We start from the raw sequence: 20,764 nt of genomic DNA on the forward strand, positions 1-20,764 counted from the left end.
CCAAACACAACGAGGAACGGGATCGGAAAGACCCAGCACTCCCCCACCACGATGTCCAGCAAGTGTCGCAACGGCGGCACAGCCACACGATAAACCGGGGCTCCCGAGAAACACGCTTTCGCCTCTTTCATCGTGATGAGCGTCACCATGTCTGCGTGTCGAATCCAGGCTAATTGTGCTCATTGTCCTCGAAGCTGGAGGGTCAAGATCGCTGGCAATGGGGTGCCGCAGCAGACCAGCACCATTTGTGCCAGAGACGTCCGCCGGCAGTATTCGTCCAGTGCGCGCGCGCTCGACGGAGTATTGGGATATTCGCCGCAGTGACTCTGGTCTGCACGTGTACAACGACCTCACATACCGCAGCACAACCAGAAAGGGCCTTGGCGGTTGTTCAGTTGGCGATGTTGAATATCGTCGCTGCGAAAGGCGAGTATCGAGTTGAGGCTTTGGTGGTCAGTCGGCAGCAATAGCAATTGCTGCAGGGACCGGAAATTCTTAAAATACAGTGCACATTATAGTTACTGAAGCAAGTTGCGCTCGTCATTCGATACCCACGCTGCCTTCAAGTGGCTATCGCCCCGGCTCGATTAAAAGCTGTTCGCCTTGGATTCGCAAAGTGTCCTCGTCTGTCCGCCTTTCCGGGACGACTGGTCTTGACGAAGGTTGGACGCGGGTGAATCAGGAATCCGCAGCCAGTCGTTGCCAACGTTGGCATTTACCCGCCAAAGGAGCGGCTCGGCCCAACCTGCAGCGTGCTGGCCTTGCCTCGTGCCTTGACTTAGCATTGCTGTCTCAAGCCCCGGTCCCACTGAGGTGTCTCGCCGACGACTCGCTTGATGACGACGCAGGTCAACAACGCGCGACGTCCTCGGCGGCAGCCCAGCGGATCGAGTCAAAAGGGCCAACACGCAGCAGCTGCTGCAACTCGAAAAAAGGCCCCAGTCAATGGCAGAGGATCCTCGCTGGCCAAGGCGATGGCCGTGACCAGCACTGAAAAATTATTCACTGCGAGCCTGCAGCCGACGGGGCCCAACTTGGTGCCTGAGCAAGCGGGTGGAGACCATAACGCAACTGGCGGTGGTACACTTTCGAGAACACCGGCGCGAAACGGCTCGGGATCACCAAGCGACGCAGTGATGCTCCCCGAAATGCACGATACAGATATGCTGTACGGTAGGGTGGACTCAACTGCAGAAGTTACTTTACCACTATGCGGCATACAGTCTAGACGACGGTTTTCCTGCCTATACACAGGTTTAAACGTCCAATCGTTACGAATACGTATCCTCGTCTGACGTAGCAGATCGTTGCACAGGTACATGTATGGCCGGCCACCTACCGGCGCTATGCTAGGATGCCATGCTAAAGTGTAATGGTCAATCCTCGGCAACTAAAAATTCGGAGTCGCGCTGCTGCGCCCGTAACGGTGGTTGTTGGCTGCTGGTGCACCATCTCGGTGCAGGACGTGTGCAATATTTCGTGGCGAGCCCCACCTGTGCTTGGGCCCCTGAAGCAGTCTTGAAGCTTCTTCCGAGATAGCAGGTGCAGCTCGGCGCGATGGTTGTCTGCCAGTCAGAAACGAGGCCACCGACGTCTCTCTCCATTGTCCAGCTTGGCGCTTCTGCGGGTGAGAAAATGACCAACCGAGTCCGATGGAGTAGGCGCTGCCCGCCATTGAGCCCCAATCCATTCACTCTATCACGGCCGAGCGGCGGCCGTGGGATCGTAAGCCTCGTCTTCTCTCTCGAGCCGCGCGCCTCGCAGCGGTCTCTTCACTTGAGAACTGAGCTCGAGAGCGACAAGCAGCAGCAGCTCGCGACCGGCTCCGCAGCAGGCATTTCAAGCCACTTGACAACCGATCGACGTGGTTGGCTCATGGCCGCACGGTCTCCGCTGCAGCAGCGGTCCTCCGAGTCGTCCATATCCGACCGAGATCGCACGCGCACGTCGTCCGGGTCCACGCGCGTGCACCTCGCACGACGACTGACCGGTCAAGTCCACGTGGGGTCCATGGAGGTGCCACCTGACGTCGTCGGCATCGACAAAGGAATGGTAACAGTAGCGGTCAAAGTGCGGCCGCTCACGCTGGACTCGGAGCGCAATGGCGGCGGTGGTCTCCACACGTGGCAAGAATGGCGGGCAGTGCAGAAGCTGCTCTCGACAGTGCACGAGCCCACCGACCGCAGTGTCTTGGAAGGGCGTCGCTACCTCATCCGCTACTACGCCACGAGCGTCGAGAGCGAGTCCTTCCGCCTCATCATGGAGTTCTGTCCGCACCGAGACCTCTTCTCGGAGCTCGAAAGCAGAGGCGCGTTGGGCCCCGAGCCGAGGGAGCGAGTCCCGCAACAGGAAGCGCGTCGCTGGGTTTTGCAGCTTGCAAAGGGGCTGCGCTACCTCCACGAGAAGAAAATCGCCCACCGCGACTTGTGTCCGCAGAACATCCTCCTTGGCCCGAACCGAGAAGCCAAGATCTGCAACTTCGGAGCGAGCACCATCCGAGCTACAGAGCCCACGCGCGAGCGAGTGGTTGGCAACTTGCACTACACAGCGCCCGAAGCCGTGAGCGGGACGTGGTACGACCCCAAGCGCGCCGACGTGTGGTCGCTCGGTGCAGTGTTTTTCTTCCTGTTGACGGGGTCACCGCTGTTGCAACTGCCGTACCCGGAGTGCCGAGGGTTCGAGCTCGTCAAGGCGGTCGGGTGCAAAGGCGTCTTGAAGCTCTGGAACATGGATCGCAACTTCTCAGCGGCGACGATGGATCTGCTCGCAAAGATGCTCACGGTGGATCCAGCCAGGCGACTCGGCAGTATGAAGGAAGTGCTGGAGCACCCCGCTATGCTGGCGACGGCGCGCACCGAACGCAGCCTCATCGCGGTTGAACGGTGAACCAAAAGGTGAACCAAAGTATGAAGAAAAGTGAATTGAGGACGGCACGCGGCAATTGATAAAGCGTGCCGCGCGAAGTAAGGAGTAAGGACGAGATAGTATGTTATGTGTCAAGATAATAAAGTTGAATTGAAGGCATTCGCAGTCGTCCTTGGTGGTGACGATATCAGCGTGCAGATAGAGAGAGCTCCAAGCTCTCCGCTCTCTTCGTCAGACGTGGAGACAACCGCCTTTAGCGTGTTTAACGCGCGTGTGGCGTCGAGTTGAGTTGAACCTCGGATAGTCTTGATGGGCCGGTCCGTATCGTGTGCACTCTCGCACCATGTAACAACGCCGGAAAAGATGGGTTCGCAAATTGTTGCGTCGAGCAAGATGGATCCACAGCGAGAGCAAATCCAGGGTCTGTCCACGAGAGATGCCTCCGAGAAGCACTGCCACGATGAGCTACATGAAGTCTCTTTCCCGGGGCCGGATGGAGTCTCCATTCGTTGAGGGGGCTCTGCTTGGAAGCTTGGCCTCGAGACATGCTCGTCACGCTCTCGATTCTTGAGGGTGAATGAGCGTGAGGCTGATTGCGTCCGAGGATCTCCATTACTAAACTGATTCGCTGACTCGAGGGCTCGTGGCCCATGACGAACATGCCCTTGCTGCTCCGCGCCTGTAGAAATCCATTCAGACGTGCGCTAGTCCGCATTGCGACAGAGAGATTGTCGTCGCATCTGATGCGGTTGACAGCTTGCGGTCGACACTTGTGGCCGAATGCAACGATGCGTACGTGACGGTGCTAGCCTCCGAACACGGGAATGAGCAGCAGTAACTACGGTCAAGCGAGGAATCGATACAATTACTGCAAATCCAGTGTCATCTCCCTTTCAACAGTTCTCCACAGCACCACCGCGAGCATCCGCAGACAATTTGACCACAGCATCCTTAATTAATGCGCCAATGCTTCCTTTACAGGCCACTTCCAAGTTACATTCTGGCGTACAGGATCTCACGCATGGCCTTAATCATCACTTGGCCCCAGTCAGCAATTCCAGCCTCCAACTCCTGCAGCGCAAAGGGCGACACTGGAAATTCTGGGCGATAGATCTTCAAGTAGCCTGTTCGCCGCATAGTCACCACCAACTCCTCCTCCTCGGCATCTTCGTCCGTAATAGGCTTCTTCTGTCTGTTCGCTGTCAACACTATTCCGCCCGAGATGTCTTTGCGAACATGCTGCGACGTTCGATACGGATAAAGTTCGTCTTCATCAACACAATCCGAAGCGACAAGAGCGCACGGCTCGCCACCGAATCTGGGGTCTCCCTCTTCAAAGAGCTGCGCAAACACGATCGTGTTCGACTCGGTGGTGATCCCATTGCTGTCGCTCGACATAATGCGCGAGTTGAACGCTGAGCCCTCAATCATGTCGTAGTCTTCTCTCACCGTAATGTTCCCGAGCCGCTCCGAAATGCTGATCTCCATATTCGTCAGGTAGAACCACAGCGCTTCAAACACTTGACGTAGCGACTTGACGCCTGGGAAATGGATCACCGAGCTGTTCAACGACACAATATCCCCACTATCCGTCTCCTGCAGTTCGCTCGAGTCCTGCCCCTGTCCTCCATGAATTCGACTGCTGCGAGCAACCACGTAGTTGTACGCATTGCGGAGCTTCTCCTCCCGAATATTCAGCAGCGTGGCTCTACGATCGCCCCAGTCACTCTTCAGGTAGATGCGTGTGCACAGCGGGTTCGAGTACTGCGTCCTCTACTCATTAGAAAACAACAACAAATCACTAATTCGTCTCTTATCTCTACTCAATTGTTGCAATTGCCTCTCACCGCGCACTCCATCAGCAGCGACTGGGCTGCAGCGATACCCAGTTGCTGGTTCCTCATAATGTCGCCCAGCACTTTCGTCTTGGCTGTGGCCTGTTGCAGCACTGGGTTGGCAGCGACCGCTGAGCCTGCGGGCATCCCCTGGGTTTTGAGCACCGCCACTTGGGCCTGCAACTGCAGAATTTCATCCTTCAGGGCGTTCTCCTCCTCCTGCAAGTGGTACAATTGTGTCAATGAGTTATGAATATCTCTCTTATTCGGAGACCGCACCTTGCGCACGAGGTACGTGGGCTTGCGCTTCTGGGGGGTCTGGGGTGGTGGTGACTGGCTGCTCTCCATCGAGTCGTTGGACGTCGTGCTAGGCATCGGGAGGTCTGCGGCGCAAGTCGGGGAATGTTGTCACCTTTTTTTCCCGACGGTTGGAATTCACGTTAGATTAGTACATTTTTGAAAAATGCACTGACGTGGTTGCCAATGGTGGACTGCTGTAGGATCTCGCGCATGGCCATGACGTTACCCCATTCGACGATCCCAGCCTCGATATTTCGGCTTTGGTAATGAGAGAGAGGGAATGCAGGGCGATGGAGACGGAGCTGGGAAAGAAGAGGTCTATTGAGTGTTAGGATTGTAGAGGCTGGAGCTGCGTCTCGGGGCTACGACCATTTTGATTGATACGGCATCGTTGCTCGATTGCTGAGGGGTATTCAGCAGGTTACAGGTTGAGCCGCAGCGTCTTACCCACGTGGTTCAGGCGAGGCTGCTTGGTCACAGTGATCTGCACGGCGTGGAACGGCTTGGATCCGGCGGCAGGGGAAATTAAAGCACCAGAGTGAGCGCGCTTGCCAGAAGCGGTAGCGCTGCTCTTCTGCAGGTGAGGGTGCTCGTGCGCAGCCGTCGACTCGCTGTGGTTGGAGCAGTCCATGCAGCGGCAATGCGACGTGCAGGCGATGCCGTTCTGGAAACAATCGCAGTACTTCTTCAAACACTTGGACTTCTTGCATCGGCACCCACGCATCACGACCGCGCTAGATTTCTAAAGACAAGCAAGCATAGAAACACATTAACCTTCCACTCAACTCCCGTCTCAAACAACAATCGGCGCATTTTACCTGCGGCAGGAGGTGAAGGAAGCCCGTGGTGCTGGTGTCTTGAGGCGGAGACGCGAAGGAGAAGGCGCGCGGGTCGTTGGCTAAATAGTTCTGGATGGCCTCCACGCGCTCGGTCTGGTTCTTGCGTCCGTTCCTGCAGTCGTCGCAGGCGCATCCCGCGTGGCAAAAGCCTCGGGAGCTGAAGCACATGCAGTACATCTTGAGGCAGCCGGTCTTGCAGCCGCAGCTCGTGGACGACGACACACTCGAGGCCTGAATCTGCTGTGCGTGTCGTTTCAGCAGCCGCTGCCGCTTGTGTTCCTTCTCCTGTTCTCCTTCAACCCGCGCTGGGATCCGCGGCAAGGTTGTGGCGCTCCTATCTACCGACTTACTAGTATTGGTCTGAGTGTTTTCACTGGTATCCAGACTGGTCCTGGACTGGGCAGAGGCGACGACTCCTGTCTTGAGCTTCTTCTGCTGTGGGGGATGCAATATGTTGGCCGCTTCCAGGTCCGTGAGGCACACGGGCAGCGTGGAACTGGAGCCGTAGCGCTTCTCCAGCAGTGCCAGCATCATGTCCATCCAGGCCAAGTTTTCGCCCTCCTGGTGCTGCGCCGGCTCGATAGAATCCGTCGGTGTCTTGATCTCATTGTAGGCCGTCGTTGTAGAGCGTTTAAGGCCTGCTATCTGTGTCTCCGAGGTCTTTATTGCCTCTGCAGAGCTCTCTAGGGAGGTTCTCTGTTTATGAGCTTCTACTGGGTCTTTGACGCCGCCGAGAGAATCGTTCGACAGCGAGCGTTTGGGCGGATTCACTGCCGAGTACAAGGCTGGTCGCGGTCGGTTGCTGTCGATGCTGTGGAGCGCTTTGCGCTGCTTCGGGCCGCTGCCACTGCTTGTCTGCGCTGTGGCGGCCACTCCTGACACTGGTACGAGCGATTTCGCAGCGATTTCGACACGTGTGGGCTCCTGGTTCTCTTGCGCGTCCGATGAACGTAAAGTGGGCGGCACTCGAGCTGTGGAGGAGGAGTGGAGGTCCATGGTCTACGCGACACACGGCAGCTCGGGAACTGATCTCTCAGTTGGCGCGAGGGCAATTTCAAACTTCCACTTCGCTAAAGCGCGGCACGGTCTTCGATTGGCTGAAATCGTGATATCATTTCAGCCAATTGCAGACGTATAATTGAGTTCGGAAACGAAACGCCGTTTTGCACTTGGGCATACAAACTTCTGCATTAGTCCATTATTGGGGGTTAAATTCAAATGCGTGTATTCCTCTGCCTGCTATGTGTACAGTCTCATGCGGCGGCCGAGCCGCGCAAACGTAGCCGCTTCCACGTGTTCTCGCGCACGGCGTTCTGCAGCAGGTCGTAGATTTGGTTGCAGCCCTCGGTGGCCACGTCCATGAGACTCTCGAAGAGCTCGAGCGGCAGTTTGCACTCCATCTGCAGCAAATTCAGCTTCTGCGTGCGCGGGTTGAGCGCAATCATCATCTGCGGGGCGCGCGCCATTTCCTCTGCGTAGTTCAGATCTAGCAAACAACAAAATGTTTAGAAAACCAAAAGTGTACCCCAGTCCACGAAGTACCCACCACAGAGCATGGTCTGCTGCAAGTAGCCGGCCGACGAGGCCACCACAAAGTCGTTGAGCGCGATGCCCGCGTCAATGAGCGCCAATGTGATGGCGTTGATACTGGCGGGCAGCTCTCCGCCGTCCGCGTGCAAAACCTGCACGAAAATGTCGATCTGGCTGCGCGGGTACAGCTGCGTCTGCACACAGGCCTCGAAGATCTGCTTGACGGCCAGCGACATCTCCGTCTTCTTGCGGTCTCCGCTGCGCTGCGGCTTGCGCTCCGATGTGGCGAAGGCTGCTTGGGTGAACTCGCAGTTGACGGTCGCGCGCGGCTGCGTGTTGCTCGCGGCGTTGCCTGATCCCGTTCCCACAGCTGCGGCGCCGCTGGTCGTGGGGGCGGTGCGCAGCTCGCGCGGTCCGTACACGACCGCCACCACTTTGGTGTTGCCCTGCTCCAGGTAGGAAGACCCGTCCACACGCGAGAAGAGACCGAAGCGCGAGCGGATGCGCCGGACTTCCTCGCTGCGGCGGCCGTCCACGCGCAGACCCGCCACGGAGATGAACTCGCCGCTGGACGCACCGCCCAACACACTCGCGTTACCTGCCTTGGCCGCCATTTTATTGATTATTGCTTGGTGGCGGATGTAGTCGGATATAGGATGCAATGTACGGTACTTCGATGTCATGCGACGTGTGAGAATGTGTGATGTGAGAGAAAGCGGAATCACCATGTTCCCCACTGCCGTCGCGAAGGAGAATAGCGAGTTGCCAACTAGTGTGCTAGGTGTTATTCTGCGTCCAATTCATCCCCAGCGAACTTCGTCGGTTGGTTGGGGGAAACGTCGTCGATCCTGAGCTAGTTTTATCAGAGGTCGCTTTAGTTGAGACCATCCGCCGGAGCGACTCCTTGATGGTAGGTGTGGAAGCGGTCTCTTCCTCAATTGCCGGCGAGAGAACTCTACAGGGCAACGCTGGGATCAAGCGTCCTGCACAATTCTTCGTGAACGATCAGCAGATGGAGGCAGGAGACCTGTCAGATGACGAGTGGACGGAAGGTTCATCAGGTTTTGGAATCCCCGCTGGGACGTTAGAGCTGATCGAGGTGAAGAGACGACAATGGAGACGCTCCGTGGGTTTCCCATTGCCACCTCCGTCACCTGTAGAGGCTCCCATTCTTCAAGAGTTCTCAAGACCATGGAGAGCGCTGCGGCTACCAGTTCCTCCGAACGAGGACAACAAATTCGGTTTGTATGAGAATATTGATTCCTTCGGTTGCCACGAGTCTAACAGTCGTTGGTGTTGAACAGAAGACTCGCTCATGAAGAGTTACGAGCCGCAGTATACTCCTGGTGAACCAACTTTTGCGTCGGAAATCCGACCTTCGTCCTTCTTAGAGCCACGCGTGGCAGTCCCGGAAGCACAATCTTTCCTCGTCACACCACGCATCCGCTTCAATCTTGGCGTGGTCGGTTCATCATTGTTCATGCAGATGACGTGGATCTCAGTCGCTCAGTGTCGATGTTTGCTTCTCTTTGATGATTCGTGCAGGTTGAGCCGCTCGTTTGCAAACTGCTGGTGTACGATATCGCCACAAGCTGTCGAGTGACGGAGGAGTATTGCTTTCGGATCCCAGGCCCGATGCTGGATAAGCTGGACTGCACAATTCCTCCAGTCGCACTGGTGTATGTCCTCCCCACGCTGCAGCTGCAGAATCTGTACCTGGTTCTCAAAGTGAGCAAGGTGCTGGTGGGAGACGGCGACCTCGCGACGGCGCCGTACTGCAGCCCGGACAGGTTTGCTTCGCCTACTGAGCAACAAAAACTGGTCGAGAAGGCCGCGGATTGTGGAGTACGTTTGGGTCGATTTCAGCAACCGCTGGCATGGGGAACGATCCCCCTCTTGAAAGGAGTGAAGCGGCCCGTGACTCTCTTCCGGCAGCGAGCTTGCATATCCGAGGAGCAGCGACTGTCGTTGATTTTGGACGCAATGCGTGGCACGCTGAAGTAAGTACTCTTGTTGTTGAGGGAGGTCCTTGATCAAAACTTTTCTCACACGTTGATTGCATAGAGAAAAGATCGTCCCAGCGCACTGTGAGTTTGACGTGGAGGATATTTCAGCGGAGGAGCTAGCCGCCGCGAAGTTCAAGACGCTGGAGCACTACGATGAGCTGTCACTCGATCCGTCGGCACCTCCCAGGCTGGAAATCGCCGACCCATTTTCCGAGCAAAAGGTAATTGCTTCGGGTAAACCAGAGAGTGACACGAGTGAGCAGCATAAGGAGCGGTCTGGGGTCAACGCCGTACGGTGCCGGGAAGTTCAGCCATTTTGCCCGTCGTCCTTAGTTCCAACACTTGGCATAGCGGGATCGGGGCCAGTGGCTGCTTCGTACGTGAACACTTTGTACGTGTACCCGCTTCAAGTCGAAAAGTGCCAGTATCGAAACGTAGCGATTCGAGTTCAGCTGCTGCAAAAAGAAGTAGACGCTGTCCGTGGAGTTGAAGAGACCGATGCTGCTGTCCTCCGAGCGATCTACCGAGCAAATAATCAGGTTGGCCGGTCAGCGTACGCACTGGTGGGGTACCACCAAAAGAACCCGCAATTCGAGGATGAGATCAAGATTTGTCTTCCGGAGTGCCTGACATCGGAGCACCACCTCTTGTTCACACTCTACCACGTTCACTGCAAAAAGCTGCAGCCCAACCAGCCCCAACAAGAGCTTATCGGATACGCAGCTCTGCCTCTGCTGGAGAAAGATGGCACAATCATGCAAGACGGCAAGTACACGGTAAACGTGACGCCTTCTCCAGCATCTTCAAAGCCGTCAACGAGTGGTGGGGGCATTTCACTATCTCCTGGGTACGTCGATGTTGCACGGGATGGAGTCGTAGATAGCACGAAAACAATGTTCAGCTACCGCGGCCGCGTTGTGTCTTCCGTGCACAGTCAGGATCATGCTGTAGCAGCCTTTTTAAACCCATTTCACGGCAGTCGGAGAGCCGAGCCGTCCACCGATCCTGCCACACAGGAGGATGAGATCGTCAACCGCTTGATGGGGCTCAGCCAGAGCGGAGCTCCAAACGTGCGCTACTTCTTCTTCATGATCGCCAAGTTCGTGCTTGGATTCCTGCGATACGGAACATCAATCGTGCGCTGGTCCGCGTTCCGTACGCTGCTTGCTGTTATGGAGAAGGCGAGCTGGAACCCACGAGGTTCGCTGAAGATACACGAGATGAACCGCGTTCTCCACGACTTCGTCCATATAGTCTTCGACGAGAACTCTATCGATGACCCCAACGGACCGCAGTCGCCTTCGAAAGCACAGGCGCAACACGAGCGCAAGTCTGTTTTCGGTGCGCTACTCGAGACGTGGCATAACGTGCTCAACAACAAGGCGTCAATCGAAGAGAACGCCGACACCAAGCGAATGTCCCTGACGTATTCGAACGTTCTCCTGCAGCTGATTTTGAAATCCATGGCGATGCAATTGCTGGACCATTGTGGCAGTCCTAGCAACCACGGTGCAAATTCGCTACCGATGAAGCTAGCCAAAAACGATCAAGTGATGCTGGAACGGGTGCTGGGTCAGCTAGTCGCATGTGCCGGTGATACATCGAATGGTCTGCTGCTGCAAAAGGAGGTAAACCGCAGTGTGGGGTACTTCTGTCGTGGGGTGTTTCTCGTGGTGAAAAACGTATTCCCTGCCCGTGTTGTCGATCAGTACGTGAAGTGGATCGACGTGCAGGGAGATGCAAACAGCCTTCGCCACATTTGGTTCCCATTCCTCCATATCTTGGTAGACTTCGAGTTCTTCGCCACAGTAAATGGAGCCGTTCCACCTGGTGAGATAAGCTGCGTGAAAGCTCGGGCCTGGCTCGCCACTACTATCTTCGAGAAGCTGCTGCTCATTGTGGACACGCAGAAGGAGCAGAAAATCAAAGTTGACGCGGTGAGATTGCTGCGAAGGATGTTTGCAGCGCAGGTATACAATCCACGCTTCCAAAGTCCAGAGCTGCAAGAGCGGATCGCCCTCTTGTACTACCCGCTCTTTCCGCGTATTGCCCAGTTCACAACACAAGGGAGGCTCTTGGCAAGTAGAGTGGGCGGTAATTGTGGCGGAGAGACGAAAGCGGTGCTCGACATACAGAAAGAGATGCTGGCCTGTGTAGGCCATCTACTCTGTAGCGTGTCAGGTTCACATCTGCCGTTCTTCTTTCGTTCTGCTGAGGGGGACTCCAGCCAAACTCAACCAACCCATTTAACTTTCACTGAAGCCCTCACCATTTACCACCGAGTGGTTGACAAGGTAAGCTCGACTTGACTTATGAAATGGTTCACTGCTGACCCTCTGATCGCTGCGCATGCAACAGGTATCAGGTCCTAACTACTTGGGAAAGGATGGGACCGATGAACCCAGCGATAACAACAGCGAGAATGTCTGTGAGCGCTCCGTTGCAGTGGGGGGCGTAACAGATAAGTTGTTGTACAACGAGGCAAGAGTGCACGCCTGCCTTGCGTTGATCCAGCGTATGCTGGAGACTTTTCTTGTTGTGGAATCATCGACAGCCGGCGTAGAACAACTTTGGCAGCAACTGCTCTCTCCAGACCTGAGCGCGTGTGAGACCGAAACAGGTCTGTCTCTGTTGGAGCATCGTCTTGCACACCGTCGAAGCTTTCATCGTCGGGCTGGAGGTGGACTGGATACGTCGGCAGTGTTGGCGAACAAAGCTAGCGTAGCTGATAGCACCAGTGACCTGGTCCAGAACGCGGCAGACGGAAATGGGACACACAAGTCGCTTCCGCGGAACTGGAGCAAACACTACGCAGGTATGCAACAGCGTCGAAGTATTCCGAGCGGCGCACCAGAAGAGAAAGCAGCACATGCTGCTACTGATGGCTCAGAAGGGTCTGCTACCGGTGGACACAAAGCCGATATTGCTGCGCTACAGCTCGCAGTGGCAGCAGCGACTCTGCGGGTTCTTAAAACCGCAGTGGACCAATACGAGCAAGTCATTCGCTTGATTGAAGGTCCTCGGAAACCTTGTCTGGGTAGACCGCATCCAACCGACGAAGACTCAAAGCTGAAAGCTGGAGCCATGAGTCAGGCACTCGTTCTGCTGGGTTCTCTCACAGACCTGCTGTTCCAACTGCTACAACAGGCAAGCTGCATTGACTGTTTGGTGAGCAACTCGGACGATGGTGAAGAGAGTCCGAGCAATGATCACGATAGAAGGGCGCCAGGTACCACAGACTCGTGCTTTGTGGTAAGCCTGTTGCAGTACTTACAAGCATTCACTTGGAGGTTCTGTGCGGCCCTGTTTGCTGCTCGAATCCCTGGACTCCCATTGATTCACGACCAGCAGCGGATCCAGCTACTTGTGTCAATTGCAACCACAGCGAAGGAAATAGCCGTTCGACGGCATGCAGCCACGCTACTCAGCCAGCTTTTCGCTGTTTGTTACGAGCAGACTGGCAGCTTTCTGCTCGTGAAAGCGCCCGTCCTCAAGGTGCTGACCTCCGTCTTCTTTCCCACGCAGCACACGCCCGTTCTATCGCAGACGATTTCCAGCACTGCCTTGCGCGACTTGCTGGACGAAATGCGGTCTTTTGCGACGATGGCGCGAGACAATGCTCTATCTCTCCCGTTCAGCTTCCACAGCCAGTTCATCGACTTACTGAACGATCTCACCACGAAAGTCCACGCCTTCGAGCGCTGGCAAGGCGCATTCGATCACCCTGACGGGGCCCACGACTTCGAAGAGATCGAAGAAGGGGTTGACCGCGTCGTTGAAGACATCTCGCCGCATTGGCTTCTGGAGGAAAAACTAGTTTGGCTGAATGCCCTGCTGCGTCTCCACCTCCGTCGTGGCCGACTCGATGAAGCTGTTTGCTGCAAAATCGCTGCCATTGAATGCGTCCAACGGGCAGGCCTTGGGAACGGTTCTGATAGCTCATATCTTGGTCATGTGCAGCAGTGGGTCGTGCACGAGCTCTCTGTCGCCCGCGGCTACGCCAAACGAGCCGACTGGATCGAGAAGGAGCTTTCAATATGCGAACTTCTGCTGGTGTGCCTCAAGCAGCAGCGGCGATTCAATACGTACCAGGAAACACTGCGGTATATCGACACCTTGGTCAGTCGACTGTCCGAGAGACAGGAGAGCAACGGTACCCACCGCAGCAATTCGACCTTTTCGTTCTACCGCGTCCGATATGCTGGCGGCTGCGTGCCAGCTCTGATCGCCAAGGACGAGTTCATCTACAAGCGAAGCAAGTTCATGTCACTTGGCGAGTTTGTAGCCGAGATGAAGACCATGCTCCGCGCCAAATACCCGCAGTGCGAACGAGTGGACGTCGTTCCGGAGCCAAAGTCGCTGGCTGGTATGGACAACAACCCCAACGTCATTTTCTTGCGCGTGACTACAGTGGAAGAGGCACTTCCAGAAGAGCTTGCACAACTGAAGGCGACGGAGCCTCGAAGTCAGAACTGGCGCGTGGCTTTCAAGTTCGCAGTGCCGTTCACGCTTGGCAGTTCGTCGTCGTACGGGAAAACATCCGAGCAGATGAAACGCATCACGTTCTTGTCAGTGGGCCGCAAGTTTCCATGCCGGTTAAACCGGCAGCGAGTGCAGCGGCGTCACGAGGATACTCGTTGTCCTATCGAGAACTCCATGGACGACATTCAGAAGCGCTGTGAGTTGCTGCGCGCGGAGATCGACAAGGAGGATGTCGGTAAGACGGATCTCAAGACGCTGACGCTGGTGCTCAAAGGCAGCGTGGACACTCACGTGCACGGAGGCGTGCCAGAAGTTCTCGATTCCTTCCTCACTGCCGATCCCACGCAGCTGATCGATGCGCAAGGGAGCGTCATGAGCGAGCACGACAGTCTTCAAAAGCGCCGTGAGCTCGCCAACCTGCTCGTCGAGTTCGCGCAGCTCTGCTGGCAGTGTCTCCTCATCAGTCGCGAGGCGTTCCGTCGCTCGCACCAACCTAGCGGCAGTCAGCACCAATTGCATCTCTCGCCAGCAGCATTGCAGCCCGAACAGCTTCATCACGTGCAAGCAGACGAAGCCTTCACCTTCCTGCCACCACAACCCCCTGTCTTTTCCACCAGCGAGCCGACCAAGCCAGCAACGCAGCCACTGGAGTCCACTCATTCTCTGGCCGAAGTGTCTCCTCTGCAGACCGAGTTCGAGCGCAGCTTCGCCTCTTTAGTGGGCCAACTAGTGTCCAAGCTGCCGTTCGTGTCCCCGAGCCTCTCCCACCTGCAGCAATACACCTCCCGTCTACGTAGCAACACGTCACCTGCATCAGCTCCAGTAGCTCCTCTGCCCACAGACTGCATCACCTAAAACACACACAAATTTAAAAAGACAAGTATCTCGTGCATTCTGCTCTCTTCTTGTCTCTCTACTTGCCGCCCAGCAGCATCTCTTTGGCCTGGTTGATCTTGGTGGCCAGGAACGTGGACCCGCCCGTATCCGGGTGGTTCAGGATCAGCAGTTTGCGGTGCGCATTGCGGATGCGCTCCTCGCTAGCGCTCTCGCGCACGCCCAGAATGAGCGCCGCCTCGCGTCGCGTCATCTTGTCCTCGAACGGGCCGTCGTAGAAGTTGCGGTACTTCCACGCGCTCACCTTGTCGCTCTTGGGCCTGTTCTTGTACGCCTCCCACACCTGCAGTGCGTACTTGGCGCCCAGCGCGGCGCCAGCCACGCCCAGACCCGCCACGAGCGCTGTGTTCTCGCGCTGCGGGGAGGCGTGGAAGCCGCGCAGAATCGTTGATTGTGACGTCAGAGGCGCCTCCGTGCGGCGTGATGAGAGTGGCAGCTGGCAGCTCTGTGCGCACGCGGCGGGCAGCCCGCGCGAGGCGCGAGCGAGGCGGCGGACGAGCGCCATGGTCACAATTGGGCTGTTTGTGTGTGGCGTGGAATTGATGGCCCTGTGTGGAAATGATCGCAACGTGGCGTGGACCACAAGAGGTGGTGTGGTCAACCCAATTACATTTTTGTCCCAGCGCAGAACTATTATATCCGCACATGAAGATGCGTTACATGGAGGCAGCCTGGTTGGGCGACGGTCCAGCTCTTGGCTGCGTTCGAGAAGGCTGCGGATCGACTGGTTTCTGGACACCAGGTTCGAAGGTTGACCCAACGCTAACTCATTGTACTGATGGACGATGTGAAGTCCGCCACACTCGCGGTTACAAGAATTTGGTGCTATCGTTTTTGCTATGACATTAGATATTGGAGCCTTCAGTCGACAGCAAAACTGTTCGAAATGCCCATCGTAACGAATCCGAATGAAGAGGATTACCAAATATTTGAGGTTTGCAAGAATATCTTCCTGTGTCGACCCTCCAGCACGCATCGTGGTCGCCACAAGTCCCCCGGGAGTCCCCGGACCGGGACTCAGAATTCTACCTTCAAACTCCATGCTCGCTCTTCCGTTTCTACGCGTGCGTCGGCAACTCAGCACCGCCCTGTACGGCGAAGTGCTCGAGTGCGAACTGCCCGGCCACGACGATCTGGTCGCTGTCAAGTGCATCTCACTCACTCAAGCAGCCGAGGCCAGAAACCAAATTCAGTCCGTCCGAGAGATCGACAACCCCATGCAGGAGCAGCGAGTGGCGGCGCTGCTGATGGCCAACGGAGGTCACCGCAATGTGGTGCAGTCGCACCTCCACTTCGTCCACGAACGGAGACTGTACCTCGTCAACGAGCTCTGCAGAGGCGGAGACCTGCACTCCCTGATGGCAGCACGACTCAGTGAGTCGAAATTCCTGGACCAGAACGAGGTGCTGTCACTGATGCAGCAGGTGCTGGAAGGCGTCCACTATCTGCATACAACGCTGGGTGTTGCCCACCGAGATCTATCTCTCGAGAATGTGCTGATGAGTCGTGGCGTGTGCAAGATCACAGACTTCGGCCTCTCGGTTGACGCTCGGTCCATCTGCGACGGTGGGCGAGTGGGGAAGGAGTTCTACATGGCGCCGGAAGTTGTTGCGGGCGATCGCTACGACCCCACGCTGGCGGACGTTTGGTCGTTGGGCATCATGTGGTTCATCATGTTGACGGGCTCGCCGCTGCTGTCGCTGGCCTCGCCGTCCGAGAAGGCCTTCGGAGCTGTAGAGAGGCACGGCGTGGGTGCTGTGTTCGAGATGTGGGGTCATTCGAGTCGCATCTCGAGGCGCACCATTTCGTTGCTGGAGAAGATGCTGCAGATTGATCCACACCAACGCGTTCGCGTGGACCAAGTGCTGGCCCACCCACTCTTCTCCTCCGCGATCAACGTGGCATGAGGAGAAAGGCAGGGTGGTTTGTATATTTCATATGGCGTGCGATTCGTAGGCTGCAGTTCTTGTCTGTGCAGTAAGATACCAAGAACCACACCGCTACGCTACACACTCGAGTCGAAGATGGTTGACCGTAAGCCCACAACGGAATGATTTTGCAGTGAATAGACTCGGATTGCAACTCGAGACAACAATGTGCGTGTGAGTTCGACGCAGATACTGACCAGATACCGTAATATTTCGTTGCAGGTACGTGTTCTAGCTGGCAGCGAGCAACAACTGATAACTCGGCTGAAAGTGTTTGGAGCGGCGGAACTTGGGCAAGGTGTCTCGCTCCAGCATCTTGGTGATGGAGCGCTGTGCAGGTATGAACAAGGTGCGCGTGGGGTTGTCGAGGTTGCTCTCGATCACGTGGATCAACGTGCTATCCAAATTCACCTGCAGCTTGGCTCGGCCGCAGATGTACTTCCGGTAAATCTTCTGTGCTCGCAGTTTGAGGTAGTTGCGGTGTGGGATGTCCTTGAACTCGTTGCAGTCCATCCAGAAGTAGATGCTCTCCGTGCAGAAGCTGTCAGCATCATCAACAAATGAAAGTCAGATATCCCACATTTAGTCACAGATGAGCTCGAGCACACGTACATTTCCTCCGAGAAGAACAGGAAGAGCGCGCGCGTCTCCTGGTTCTCCAGGATCATCGTCACCGTCACATCCGCTTCTGTTAATGCACCGTCGGATGATCGGTCTTCCACGTCTCCGCTTTGTGCCACGACGGAATTCAACCGACGACCAGCGTCCGCGGGCGTCTGAATTGAATTCCGATTCGGGCTCTTGACGGCGGCGATCTTTCTATTCGATGCGCCGCCCATTGCTGCTAGACGCGCTGCTCTCAGCTGGTGTGGGGTGATGCGAATACCGCGGTAGATCTCGCTCTGCTGGAATTTGGGGAATAAAGTGGTGGCGAAGAAGTTGAAGATTTCGTCTTGCGCCTTGTTGAACATGGCAGGGCTGGGGCTGGCTAAGCTGCCTTGCAGGTCTTTATGGATCGCAGTAGAGGCGAATGGTACGAACTCGCGTGACTGTGGGTCACAGAACCGATTGAATAGTTTCCTTGCTTGGCGGGCGAGGTAGTCGGACGTCGGGAACTGCTGGAACGTGGAGATCTCGAAGTAGAAGTACAGCTCGTTGGCACACTGCTCGCGCTCCAGGAACCGCCGAAAGTACTTGCGAAGCAGCTCCAACTCGAGAAACTCGCGTAGTGTCAATTTGGAGACGTCAATAAACCCAGCGCTGCTCGTGTTGCTGCTTGCCTGCTCCTCGCCATCGTGCGAAATAGCTGGAGGCGGAGCAGAGGGCGACTCGGCGATCTGGTCCAGCATCTCCTGGTACAGCGAACTGTTGCGGAACTTGGGCAGGTCTCGCGTTTCCCACTGCCGTAGAACTAGCCGCTGTGCGTCTGAGAAAGTAGCTTCGGTGGGACCTGCCAACTTCCAGAGAATGTCGCGTCGAGTCTCAACGGGCAGCTCCAGCTCCAGCCGTGCACCACGACGTACGTACTTGTCGAATATCCTACGTGCTCGCATCTGGATGTACTGCCGCTGACTGTGTGGGAGTCTCTGGAATTCACACACCTCCTTGTAGAAGAACAGTGTGTTCTCCACACCTTGATCCCGCAAGAAGTCGCGGAACGTGTGGACGCCTACGCCTTCGAGAATCTCTGCGAGGCCAATAGGACCCTGTTTGCTGGTACTGCCAGTCATTCCACCGCTACTCGCTGGAACTGCAGTGGCCACGGCTGTAGGTAACGAGGGGGTACCCCCATCCGGGGCAGGTTCTTGAGATTCAGGAGTCTTAACTTCCATGACGCGGTTCTGCTTGCCGTTGCCTAACTTCTGTAGTTTTTTCAACTTCTGTGCCTCAGCCTGGTACGACAAATACGCCACCGTGCGGTAGAAGGCATCCAAGTGCGACTGCACCAATTCGGCACTGCAGAGCAGGATGGCATCGCTGAAAATGTCTGCGCTTAGCGGATATTCTACTAGGCGTTCAAGCAGCCGGTCTTTCACGGCTGTGGCCAGACACACCTCTGCTTTGGAGCCGTAACGCACGTACTTGTTGAAAATCTTGTGCGCTTGTCGAACGCAATAGTCTTGGTGCGACTCCATAGATGGGGCCGCAGCTTCGTCGACTTCACTTTGAACCGCCGTGGGTGGTGCAGTGGATGGTCCACGGCTCTCAGGCGTCACCATAAAGGAGGTGGACGCTGCGTGCTTCAAAGTGTTAACCAGGTCTTCAAACCCCAAGGCGTCGATGATGAAGAGGAGATTTTCAACCGAGTTGCGTGCTTCGAGGAACTCGCGGAACATCCGAAAAAGTGCCGGGGTGGATAAAATGTGGTGCAAATGAGCTCGTCGGTCTCCGTTGGTGACGCCGCCCCCTGCTACTCGCTTGGCGAGTTGTGCCAATACGTTGCGCATGGATTCGCTCTTGGTGGCGCGCAAGTAGCCAAGCGGGCCTGATTCTCGTACATATTCGTCAAAATTCGCAGTGACTACGTCAAGGACGTCAAGCAGTAGCATCTTGAACATTAGTAGCGCTCGCTCTGCGTTCCGATCAGCGAGATACTGAGCTAACGTTTCTCGCTCCGATGGACATACCATGGGTAGCAGACGTGTGGCCCCCTTTGCGATATATACATCATAAAGATCATCCATGAGACCCATTTGGAAGGACGAAACACCTCCAGCTGCCGTTGAGCTCGGGATCTTGAGCAAGTCGCTGATCTCCAGCCAGAAAAGAGCACAGTCTTCGCGGTAGTCGAGTGTTTTGGCGCCCAAACGTTTGGTTCGCATTGGAGTTCCTTCCCCATCTGCAAATGTGTCGGCTTTTACGTGTGCTTGAGTTGCTGCTTCTTCCTCCTCGCAGCCTCCATTCAGTTTTTCCATGTGGGCCGCAGCTCGCAAGTATTTGAAGTAGCCGATCCTAGCTCGTTCATCTCGCAGTAGCACGTCCAGACCGATCGTCACAGGCTTTTTCTTTCGAGGGGGCCGCCGCTTACTCTGTCCTGGTGCTGTTAGGGCCTCACTTCCAGTTTGATGCAGTGGGGGCTTGATGGACTCGTGCCTCGAACGAACTGGTGGTGGTGTCATTGGCAACGCCAAAGCCGCAAGTGTTGAGGACGGTAAGGCAGAAATCCGTCCATCCTTTCCTATGGGTATTGACGCAGAAGACTGCGCTCGTTGGAGCCTTCTCGGTGAGGAATTTATCCGCGATGGTTTGTCGTATTTACCTTTGCTGGACCCTTCTCGCTGTGACAACAATTGGTGAGGCTCTTGGCTATTGTCAGAACTTGGATGCGGAGCCACGAGGTTCCTCGCTGGATTTGCAGAGGTCGGGACAGCAGAGGTCGTAGGGGATCCCTTGGGTACGATATCGCAGACATTGTTGCCTTTTGGCGCTAGGCCCGGGACTTTGCTGAGGCATACGCCCATAGCCCACACGAGAGGCTCTCGTGTAGTCAACCAGAAAACGCTGAAATCGGAACCAAACCACCTCGAGCTCACCTCTTCCTCATCAACTGCAAGCAGACACACCGCGTCCAGGTTACAACGTCTTGAACGCTTTGACCTGGTAAAATGTGAAGGCCAAATGCGAGCTCAGCTCAGAACGCTAGAGTTCTCCTTGTGATGGTGAGCGAGCGCCTTGAAATAGTGCTGCCTTAACAAGAGCGAGTGTTCACCGGCATGCCGCCGGTCGTTTCTGAAAGCTTTGCCACTTTTAGCTTCCTTCATGCTTACCGTGTGTGGTTGTCCTGCCTCAGTCCTCCGAAAATGACGGCGGGCGGCATTCTACTACATGTCTCTCTATAAGCTTACATGAATGTTACGTGCATCCGCGACACCGCGGGGACTGCGGAGTCCGAGCAGTGCTCCGGCATGGTCAACAATTTCCCTCGCGAATATTGGATGCAAATCGGTGCTGCAATCTGTCAGACATGTCATCGCTTTCTTGGACTAAAGATCCTGGTTGGCTGAAGAAATCTCGAGAGGAACTCAACTCAGCAAGAGGCTGATTCACGAGGGGATAGTACAGCGCATGTGACCTTCACGAACGCT

The 20,764-nt window shown here is 55.9% G+C and overlaps 7 protein-coding genes across 7 annotated transcripts; 2 read left to right on the forward strand and 5 right to left on the reverse strand.

Moving 5' to 3' along the window:
* Positions 1-1,875: 1,875 nt before the first annotated feature.
* Positions 1,876-3,446, forward strand: KRP23_3995 (Serine/threonine-protein kinase Nek11; the record flags this gene model as incomplete). The annotated part of the gene is made up of 2 exons (XM_067888908.1): positions 1,876-2,428; positions 3,397-3,446. 2 exons carry the CDS (start codon positions 1,876-1,878, stop codon positions 3,444-3,446), a joined length of 603 nt encoding a protein of 200 aa, XP_067748113.1.
* A 412-nt stretch (positions 3,447-3,858) lies between these two features.
* Positions 3,859-5,075, reverse strand: KRP23_3996 (uncharacterized protein; the record flags this gene model as incomplete). The annotated part of the gene is made up of 3 exons (XM_067888910.1): positions 3,859-4,638; positions 4,713-4,919; positions 4,980-5,075. 3 exons carry the CDS (start codon positions 5,073-5,075, stop codon positions 3,859-3,861), a joined length of 1,083 nt encoding a protein of 360 aa, XP_067748114.1.
* A 346-nt stretch (positions 5,076-5,421) lies between these two features.
* KRP23_3997 (Protein tesmin/TSO1-like CXC 6) lies at positions 5,422-6,835 on the reverse strand (the record flags this gene model as incomplete). The annotated part of the gene is made up of 2 exons (XM_067888911.1): positions 5,422-5,742; positions 5,819-6,835. 2 exons carry the CDS (start codon positions 6,833-6,835, stop codon positions 5,422-5,424), a joined length of 1,338 nt encoding a protein of 445 aa, XP_067748115.1.
* A 257-nt stretch (positions 6,836-7,092) lies between these two features.
* Positions 7,093-7,983, reverse strand: KRP23_3998 (Exosome complex component RRP41; the record flags this gene model as incomplete). The annotated part of the gene is made up of 2 exons (XM_067888912.1): positions 7,093-7,325; positions 7,386-7,983. The coding sequence occupies 2 exons, from the start codon at positions 7,981-7,983 to the stop codon at positions 7,093-7,095; spliced, it is 831 nt and encodes a 276-aa protein (XP_067748116.1).
* A 293-nt stretch (positions 7,984-8,276) lies between these two features.
* KRP23_3999 (Guanine nucleotide exchange factor SPIKE 1) lies at positions 8,277-14,712 on the forward strand (the record flags this gene model as incomplete). The annotated part of the gene is made up of 5 exons (XM_067888913.1): positions 8,277-8,610; positions 8,674-8,831; positions 8,915-9,369; positions 9,434-11,669; positions 11,734-14,712. The coding sequence occupies 5 exons, from the start codon at positions 8,277-8,279 to the stop codon at positions 14,710-14,712; spliced, it is 6,162 nt and encodes a 2,053-aa protein (XP_067748117.1).
* A 58-nt stretch (positions 14,713-14,770) lies between these two features.
* Positions 14,771-15,256, reverse strand: KRP23_4000 (Mitochondrial import inner membrane translocase subunit TIM14-1; the record flags this gene model as incomplete). Its single annotated transcript, XM_067888914.1, has 1 exon — positions 14,771-15,256. One exon carries the CDS (start codon positions 15,254-15,256, stop codon positions 14,771-14,773), a length of 486 nt encoding a protein of 161 aa, XP_067748118.1.
* A 1,654-nt stretch (positions 15,257-16,910) lies between these two features.
* On the reverse strand, positions 16,911-19,798 carry KRP23_4001 (Regulator of G-protein signaling 5; the record flags this gene model as incomplete). Its single annotated transcript, XM_067888915.1, has 2 exons — positions 16,911-17,220; positions 17,292-19,798. The coding sequence occupies 2 exons, from the start codon at positions 19,796-19,798 to the stop codon at positions 16,911-16,913; spliced, it is 2,817 nt and encodes a 938-aa protein (XP_067748119.1).
* Between the last annotated feature and the right edge of the window lie 966 nt (positions 19,799-20,764).

The sequence above is a fragment of the Phytophthora ramorum genome, assembly GCF_020800215.1.
Source record: "Phytophthora ramorum isolate Pr-102 chromosome Unknown Phyram_PR-102_s0003, whole genome shotgun sequence".
Lineage (NCBI taxonomy): Eukaryota > Oomycota > Peronosporomycetes > Peronosporales > Peronosporaceae > Phytophthora > Phytophthora ramorum.